Genomic DNA, 10,065 nt, shown 5'->3' with positions numbered 1-10,065 from the left:
TGGTTAACTTTCAGGTAAGTGAATAAGAAGTTTTTGGAATAACAACCTTCTCTCTATCTGTATACCTGGCCACTATCATTATCACTACATTACAACCATATGAAATAAAGGTATTTCCTGTACCTTCTTTGAATGTCAAAAATGTTATGTTTGTATTTTGAATATTATCAAGTATATATATATATATATATATATATATATATATATATATATATATATATATATATATATATATATATATATATATATATATATATATATATATATATATAGGAGGAAAATCTATGTTTATAAATTATTTACATGGTTATACATATTTGTTAATCTGATTATTTCTAAAATTATGTTTTTTATGTCTCTCAGGGAACAGACACTGTAGCAGCATTGTCTCTGCTCAGAAAGTTTTACCACTGTCCCATGGCAGGATTCTCCATCCCTGCCTCTGAACACTCCACCATCACCACCTGGGGTCAGCATGGGGAGGTTGACGCTTGTCGCAATATGTTGGAGTCTTTCCCTGAAGGTAACCATAATGTACACCATACATGGCCCTCCTGTTGGGTTATTTGCATCCCATGTTTCTTATATCTCATATATAAAAGTTGCCATGACTGTAAACCTAAATTGTTCTTGCCTATATTTCTTCCCTCAATAAATCAATGCATACAGGAAGCTTGCAATGCTCACTAACTATTGTTCCCTTAATGCTAACCCTTAATTGAATTATTTCTAATAAAATTTTGGTTATTGGAAGTGACTTTTTGCACATTTTAGTAGCTTGCACTACTTTAATTTTTCTCTTGTTTGTGTCCTAATATGGCTATGCACATAGAGTTAGCCATATTTCAAAATACAAATCACTAACCTCCCTCAAGCAGCTGTAAGTACAGGAAAGGCTCAGGGTTTTCTTATTTGTAACTTTTTTTGCATCTATATAATTGCAAAAGAAAGTTTTCAACTTATATAAGTACTTAACAGATGATGATGAATGGCATCTGTTGGCTAGACAGCTTAATGTACAGTCAAGTCAATACACTAACTCTATGCAGCCAAGTTAGTTCATTCACTCTGAAGTTTTTTCTTGGCTTTCTTATTTACACATCATTCAGCTGCTATCATACAAAGCCTTTTTTCCTTGAAGTAACATGAACTAGCCCTATATAACTCATTTTTAATTATCTTTACCAAACTGTTTACACTGCTGCCTACCACTGTATAAGAACTTTAAATTAGGTGTACATCTAGGGAATTGGAATATTGAGCTGCAAAAGTGATGTTATATAAGAGAAAGGTGTCAGGACTGATGCTGCTACTATAGTTTTGGTCAGCAACTCAAGGTCCTTAAGTGACACCTGTTGTGAACTTTCCTTAAAGTATATGACTAAAATTTGAACAAGTTTTCATGAACACCAATCCTCTCCAATTTTCCAGGTATTGTTGCTTGTGTAAGTGATTCATATGACATTTGGAATTGCTGTGAAAAGATATGGGGAGAAGAACTGCGAGATTTAATCATTAAGAGAGGCAAGACTGGAGGAACTCTGATAGTGAGGCCAGACAGTGGAGATCCTCCAGCCGTGGTACTCAAGGTGAGGGAGGTGTTTAGCTTCTCATGTCTAGTATTGTGTCTGTCTGCCTTTGGTTATTGTGTTTGATCTGATGAATTTCTAAATGTATCGTCTTATTTTTTTTAATTTCCAAAAGTCTTTGGGCTGACGGAGGATAAGAAATTGAAGAAAATTCTATTAGTAAAAACAGTAGTGTATCAATCAGTGCAGTGCATTGGTATAGAGGTATTTTCTCATTAGTACTCTGATGAAACTTCAGAATCACTGTGCAGTATATTGTATGTGATAATGATGTCCAGTTTTCAAAGTACAAACTGGCCTTTAGAGGACTGAAAGGCTCTTAAGTAATTTCATACTCCTCAGGTTTTTATACTAAACACAGCAACACACACACACACACACACACACACACACACACACACACACACACACACACACACACACACACACACACACACACACACACACACACACACACACACACACACACACACACACACACACACACACACACACACACACACACACACACACACACACACACACACACACACACACACACACACACACACACACACACACACACACACACACGCCTTCATCTAAATCTCTGTAGACTAACTTTTCCAGTCTGTTATATATATGTGTGTGTGTGTGTGTGTGTGTGTGTGTGTGTGTGTGTGTGTGTGTGTGTGTGTGTGTGTGTGTGTGTGTGTGTGTGTGTGTGGGTGTGTGTGTGTGATTCATCTATGGTCAGCTGCTGGTCACCCAGCCAGCCATTCCCCTATGGAAAGAGCTCAGAACTCATAGTGACTGATCTTTGGTTAGGACTGAGACCACTGACACACCACACACCAGGACAGTGAGGTCGCAACCCCTCAGGTTACATCCTGTACCTACTTGCTGCTAAATGAACAGGGGCGACACATTAAGAGGCTCGCCCATTTGCCTCGCTGCACCTGGGATTTGAACCCGGACCTTCTTGGTTGTGAGCTGAGTGTGCTAACCATTACACTATGGGCTGTGTGTTAGTCTCATTTCCACTAATTCGCAAAGCAATTTCAGCATGCCAACTTTTTTTATTTGTAATAAGTGTATTCAGTATTTATTTATATTTCTTCATGTTATTTGTTATTCCAGTGTTTAGAAATGCTTGGTAAAGCATTTGGAGTCACAACAAATAAAAAAGGCTTCAAGATGCTTCCTCCATACCTCAAAGTGATCCAGGGGGACGGAATATCGTACAGAATGATTGGTATGTTACAAAATTATTAATAAATCTTGAACTGAATTAACATTTTATAATCTATAATCCATAATCTAGATATGCAGGAAAACTATCTCAGAAAATAATTTGTTAGTTAATATTACTAATTCTTATATTGAGTTGAAGAAAGACTAATAAGTGAGCATAAATTGCTATCGTTCTTAAGTTATAAAACAAATTTTTGAACATTTTTAATTATGGGATGGTAAATTTTAGTTGAATTTGCCTAACTTTGCTTCAGATTTTATCATTTCATCTTGAATGTTAGATGTGAAAGGCAGTTTCATTACTTCTGATCTAATCATCATTACTTATAATCTTCATAATTATGGTTCTCAATAATATTCCCTGCAAAAAAAAAGTTTTATTTATAATAATAATGAATGTGACATTTGACAGCCACCATTCTGGAGCACCTGAAGCAACATGGATGGTCAGCTGCTAATGTTAGCTTTGGCAGTGGAGGTGCACTTCTCCAAAAGGTATGACAGGCTTGTGTTCTGACATTTCTCACAGCTCTCTCCTTTTCCTCAAGGAGAAAAAGGAGAGCTTACACTGCTTCTCTCTCTCTCTCTCTCTCTCTCTCTCTCTCTCTCTCTCTCTCTCTCTCTCTCTCTCTCTCTCTCTCTCTCTCTCTCTCTCTCTCTCTCTCTCTCTCTCTCTCTCTCTCTCTCTCTCTCTCTCTCTCTCTCTCTCTCTCTCTCTCTCTCTCTCTCTCTCTCTCTCTCTCTCTCTCTCTCTCTCTCTCTCTCTCTCTCTCTCTCTCTCTCTCTCTCTCTCTCTCTCTCTCTCTCTCTCTCTCTCTCTCTCTCTCTCTCTCTCTCTCTCTCTCTCTCTCTCTCTCTCTCTCTCTCTCTCTCTCTCTCTCTCTCTCTCTCTCTCTCTCTCTCTCTCTCTCTCTCTCTCTCTCTCTCTCTCTCTCTCTCTCTCTCTCTCTCTCTCTCTCTCTCTCTCTCTCTCTCTCTCTCTCTCTCTCTCTCTCTCTCTCTCTCTCTCTCTCTCTCTCTCTCTCTCTCTCTCTCTCTCTCTCTCTCTCTCTCTCTCTGTGTGTGTGTGTGTGTGTGTCCCTCCAACCATCACCTCCCTTTAGCTCACATGTAGTTTCCATCACTTGTTGGCAGTATTAAAATCACTGCCTAGTTTTTCAAATTCCTCTCATTTTGCAATCAGTAAAGAGCTGTCATCAAACAGAGCACCATAGTTTTCGTATAGCCTCATTTTTGCACATTCCACTTCAATAATCATTCTGTTCATCTAAATTTTTATGTAGAAAATTACACCTAATTCATTTATTACCTAAAGATAAATCAAGTGCTCATTGTTATCTTTTCCCTTGCTGCAGGTAAATCGAGACACACAGAAATGTGCATACAAATGCAGTCATGCAGTGATCAATGGTGAGGGAGTGGATGTGTTCAAGCAGCCTGTGACAGATCCAGGCAAGACCAGCAAGAAGGGCCGTCTCTCACTCATTCACACTGCTGATGGCTCCTTCTCTACAGTCAGAGAAGACGAAGCAGATCCTAAGCTGGTGAGAGGCTCAGCTTGCATCTTTTGGTTATGCTTATTTCCTTGTCAAACCAATTTTTGTGGGTGTGTGTATACGTATGTCCACATGGACATGGGTGCGAAGTGCAAGAGTATGCTTGTGGGTATTTTATAGTGTTGTACTAAAATCCAGTGTACTTTACAGTGAGGATCTTCATTACACTCTCTTGTTTGTTTATCTGAATGGGTACTACACAGGGGGATTTTTTTTTCTTCCCAGTGCATAGCCAGTGCTTTGGAAAGGATGAGGTTCTTAAGTTCATCTTATATTGTGTGTCGCACATGGGTACATAGGAAATACACCAGCACTAATTAGAGTTAGTATGCAAAATATTGGAGTGCTTAAATGTGCACAAGTAGGGTGGGCTGATGAAACAGAGACAAAAAAAAACAGATAAGTCTAAATGATAAAATTCTTTCTTACCTATTTGGGAGATGTAATTTGAGCATAAGGCAATGCAAGTGCTGATACAGTACAGCAATTTCATATAAATGAATGGGAGAAATTTATAAGACCTGTCTTGGAACTAAGAGGCACTGGTGCATGTTTTGTGTGAGGAGGAATGCTGTATGCTAGTAAAACCTGGCTAATGAAGAAAGATGTTCATAACCTAAAATAGAAAGACATGAGAATTATTAGATAGATATGGAGTGCATCACTGAATAGTAAATCTGAGAAAGAGTTTAGGGAAAAACTGGGAGGTGATTATATTAATATTGTGGTGAGAAGAGGTAGATTGAGGTAATTTTGACACATTGAGAAGATGGCAAAAAGTGATTGAGTGAAAAGAATTGACAGGTCTGAATGTAATTTGTATTTTTAGGAGGGTCAACTTCCAAAAATGTTTGAAGTGAAGTGGTCCTAAAGGACCTAAAAATTGTAGTCCTGTCCACAGAGGCTGCTAGAAACTATGAAGTCTGGCAAGCTGCCATTAGGTGAGGAAGGCAGACATATGTTGCCATGTATAAGCATTTCAAAATGATAATGGTAAGGAAGAGGAACACGTACTAGAACCAAATGTTCATAAATAATCATAAAGTATGAGATAATTTTGTACTCAGTCAAAGGAAGGAAATAATTAAAGTATTGCTGAAGGTGTAATATGTAAATCATTAATTTGGTGTTGAATAGAATATAATAGATTTATGGTATTGGCAAATAGATGAAAAGTGTATGAAATTATTATTAGTCTGCTTTGTGTACACCTCCCACATGGCTCAAATATTGCATTACATATTTAATTTTGTATTAATAACAACAAATATTCATTAACATTTTAAGAGTTGTAGATCATAAGTAGCCTAATATTTTAGTGTTTAGTTATCACTACACACATGCACTTTTAGTTAATGACTTGTTTCCTGTGTTGGGAACAGGCTCCGTGTGTCTGCGAGATTATACACAAGCTCATCACTAAGGAGGCTCACTACTGCCCATTTCTTTCACAGGGGAGACCACCAGGTGTTCCCCCTTTGAAACTTGCTTCTTATCAGTCTTGTGAAAATCTTAGTGGTCATGTAATATATCCAGATTTCTTGTCTGCTTTTAACCCTCTTTCTTACTTTAAAGCATTAAAAAGACATGAAGAGAGTGCAGACCTTTCACAGAGCAAAACCAGACAGAGAGAGAGGTCTTACTTCACCTCCACATTGTTGAGCCCTCTTAGCAGGCAGCAAAAATGTGTACCCAATGCCCAGGTCCATTCCCAGAGCAGGACAGGGCCCCCTACTTCCTCTATCTCCTACCCTGCACAGCTATCTATGAGTCATTACCTGTACTCTCACTCTCTCTCACCCCCACCTATCATCATAGAGCCGGTGGTCTCCCAGCCTAATGACCATGACAAGGTGGGCCAATATATTCATCTGCCAACACGTATAGAGAATTCCATATCTAGTGCTTCTCACGGACAGCACTGCAACTATTTGATTAACTTTATTTTTTTTTTTTTTTTACTTCTGCACAAATTTAATATGAATGTTAAATAAGTAAAGGCAACACTGTTTATGAGTAGGAAGTAAAGAGTAACACTTATGGATCAAAAGATACATGAGTAAGTGTGAAGAACTGGTGTGAGAAGAGTTGGCTAATGGAACTGAGATGGGAGTGTGGTGATGGTTTGGGCACATAGAGAGAATGGAATAGGAGTGAGTGGTGAAAAAAGTTAACTAGGTATATTTCATGTGAAAGAATGAAGAGTAGATACAAATGGGATGGATAGACAATTTGAAGAGAATGTTAGATGCAGGAAGCACATGTATGTGGAAAAAAAAAAAAGAAGCTATGCATGATAGAGATATAAGAACACTTGTACAGTTGTGAAAGTATGAATGAAGACATAGCCTCAAGAGCTATAATAGTCTTATTGGGAGGTTCTGCATGTTTTCCAACCAGCTTAGGTGAGATGCAAGGAAGGGGATGGGTGAGGTATGATGCAGTTGAGATAATTCTGCTGTGAGGCTCTAAGGTAGAGATTGCTGCACAACTAGCTCTTGAGTAATGTTGAGAGTGAGGATTGGTCCTCTCTCCTCCGGGAGGTCTAAGAGATAAGATGTGTGGAAATGCTTATAAATATATGCATGTCTAGGCTACCTCCTTCAGGCCCTCATTATGAATGTCAGCTTTTTTTATTGATAAATTGGTAGATTTGTGCTGAAAATACTGTAATTAAGAAACACTTGCTTTCTTCAATCTTCAGAGCCTTATTCTGTTTTAAAATTCATTAGAGACAAAAGATGATGTAGTGTGTCACTTGAACTATGCATTTTTAAATATCTCTTTGTCTAAAACTTAAGATAACCTAAGTCTCTTCTAATCACTGCCTCCTTAACCTCTGCACACACTGCACCTTTAGCACAATACTTGCATATTAATGCACTGGCAATGTTTGCACACCTTAATGTATTCCTTAATTATATATTAGTGCCTGTATTGATGTTGTCCGATATGGCACATTACAAAGAAAGAGAAGGTTCAGATTAATTTGACAATATGTTAGCAATCACTTTATGTGGTTATGGCTGGCTATTTAGGGTTCTGTGCATATTTCAGAATTTGCTGGTTCCTGTGTTTGAAAATGGAGAGCTGCTGCGGGACTATACCCTGGAAGAGATCAGGAAGAGGGCAGAGTTGAATCCTCAAGACATTGATGTGATGAAATTCCTGAGTGAAAATCAGGCATGAATAGGCACATCAGCAGTGGAGTCCCTCAAATAGAGACAACACACTCATTTGTTTGTCATGGCATGCATGGAAGCATTTAAATACCCCTCCTGCAGTGTGATGGTTACACATTTATGCATTCTAGAGCAATCAGAAACATATGAGTTTCATTTGTCTACTGCCATCCAATGTAAATAATGTTTTTTTTTTTTTTTTATTGTTTTGACCAGTGTTTTTCATCTTTCGCCAGTTCATAAAAGTGCAAATATTGATAATGAATTAATATCTTTTTTCTTCTTTTTCATCAAAGATGCATAACGTATTGGTCTTGCTCTGTTCACTTAGTGATAATCAAGTCATTGTGGATGGAATGACACCTTTTTTTCTAGCATTGTAATGACTTACCAGTGTTATTAGCTCTTAACTTTAAATGTTCATTGTGCAATCTGATGTGAAGTACAAGAATGGAACATAATTATGCATAATTTGTTAAGAATAAAGACATTTATAATAATTGCATTTCTGCTGCTGATCATTATATTAGAATGTGGTGTTGTTTGGGCTTCCCCCACTTGAGGTCTGGCATCAATACACCTGTTATATAGGTGCTGAGTGACTGGTATTCCAAAAGGTTAGAAGACTCAACCATTGCCACCTAACCACACCTCAACACAAGCTCCCCCGCAACCCACCCTCAGGGTCTTCACAATATCTTTGGAATATTAATATGTGTACCATGACCTCAATGGCCTTGTATATTTTCTTATTTTGTTATACTCATTTTTGCACATAGGTAGCAATGTATGTTTGGTCTGTCTTTTGTAACGTGTGGGTGGTGTTTTGTATTACATGCTCCCTTTCAGTGTAAATAGTGTATGATTACAGCATGGAAGTGGAAGAGTGGAATACAGTGAAAGCAAGTCTTGTATGACTTTGCATTCATGCAATCAAGATATTATCTGCTATTTTTCATGAATTTTAATTGTTCATTTTAGGATCAAGAAAAAAATTGATTGATAATCCACAAGACAACAAAATATATTATGAAGCATTTTCAAATTGTTGATGACACATGTCAGGTCTGTCACATTACATAACACTCATCAGGTACTGCACTAAAAGTCAGTCTTACACAGAAAGCATTGTCCTTACAAAACTACCATCCCATTTTCAATACCCCACTACTTTCAGTCAGTATCTTGGAAGCATTGAGATATTTTTCTGAATGCAGGAGAAATAGGCCATGGGAAGTCATCACCAGGGACTTAACTCCTAGCAAGACACTTTATGTATGTGAGTCTGATACATTAACATTTAGTGCTATGACACTGAAGGCCAGCCAGGAAATCACTCGAGTCTTGATGATCACTTATGGGTTGACTGATAACTTGTCAGAAAAGTATGCTTCCCATGGCATAGGTTTGGTATCATTAAGGGCATCAAATGGGAAATTTATCATGTCTTCAGATAAATTTTGTCATTGTATTTATGATTATAGAAAGCTGAGTATCAACCAATTTGAGAAAATCACTTGAGGTTTGATTGGATTCTGGTCAGCCTCAACTGTCCTGCTACTATGCTTTTGACATGTATTTTCATGCCAAATCTATGCTGAAGATCAGACAGTTTAACAAAAAAGAAAATACTCCCTGTGTAATACTGTCTTCAGGCAAAAGTCTCAGCACTGACTTGTGTATCACATATTCCAAAGTTAAATGATTGAAACACATCTATTCCTTATTCAAAAACAAATGTTGACATAAAATTGCTCTCTCTCTCTCTCTCTCTCTCTCTCTCTCTCTCTCTCTCTCTCTCTCTCTCTCTCTCTCTCTCTCTCTCTCTCTCTCTCTCTCTCTCTCTCTCTCTCTCTCTCTCTCTCTCTCTCTCTCTCTCTCTCTCTCTCTCTCTCTCTCTCTCTCTCTCTCTCTCTCATGAAACATTTCTTTCCCTGGTCAGTTTTGCTGTACAGGTTTCACAATTGTTGTGAGAGTGGCCAGGCTTTGCCTCCCAGTCCTGCCACTTATTGTTCATCTTGTTATGTTTGTAACTGATATGATTGCCCTTCAAAGTGACATGCTAAGAAGGTGCATTATTTTTGTCATTAATAAAATTACTTTATTACAGTTTTTCTTATTTGTGAGATTGAAAGGTTAGCTGATCATAAGTAATATATTATGCATTGTACATACTCGTGAGTTATAAAAAAAAAAAAAGGCAAACATAAAAAATGCTATGAGAGTCTTTACACCCACCAAAATCTTTCAGCAAATAAACTCATCAGCACAGATCAAACAAATCCATTCTCGTAATGGTCATATGTCTTTTGATGAACTACATGCAGTGAATCCTATAAGTTCCCATGATAATATATTCCCAGACACCAGACAAAAAAATAAAAAATAAATAAATAAATAAAAAATATTATTAAACTAAATAATTAAAATATAAAAAAATAAAAGATCAACAGATATTTCACCTAAACACAGACTAAAAGAAAAAAATTACAAAGAATAAAAACA

General features: G+C 37.3%; 1 protein-coding gene across 2 annotated transcripts in view; it reads left to right on the top strand.

The window, feature by feature from the left end:
• Positions 1–9,667, top strand: part of LOC135102989 (nicotinamide phosphoribosyltransferase-like) — a 77,873-nt gene extending 68,206 nt beyond the window's left edge. For both annotated transcript variants that reach the window (XM_064008786.1, XM_064008785.1), the window contains 7 exons: positions 1–14; positions 364–523; positions 1,432–1,589; positions 2,709–2,823; positions 3,235–3,317; positions 4,178–4,366; positions 7,436–9,667. The exon at positions 1–14 is cut by the window's left edge and continues 67 nt beyond it. In XM_064008786.1, coding sequence (XP_063864856.1) covers positions 1–14; positions 364–523; positions 1,432–1,589; positions 2,709–2,823; positions 3,235–3,317; positions 4,178–4,366; positions 7,436–7,567 — 851 coding nt within the window. In that variant the 3' untranslated portion in view covers positions 7,568–9,667. The remainder of the gene's footprint in view (positions 15–363; positions 524–1,431; positions 1,590–2,708; positions 2,824–3,234; positions 3,318–4,177; positions 4,367–7,435) is intronic.
• The last annotated feature ends 398 nt before the right edge of the window (positions 9,668–10,065 follow it).

Source organism: Scylla paramamosain, chromosome 8, assembly GCF_035594125.1.
Source record: "Scylla paramamosain isolate STU-SP2022 chromosome 8, ASM3559412v1, whole genome shotgun sequence".
Taxonomy (NCBI): Eukaryota; Metazoa; Arthropoda; class Malacostraca; order Decapoda; family Portunidae; genus Scylla; species Scylla paramamosain.
Note: the sequence above shows the minus strand (reverse complement) of the source record. Positions and strands in the feature narration are given on the sequence as shown.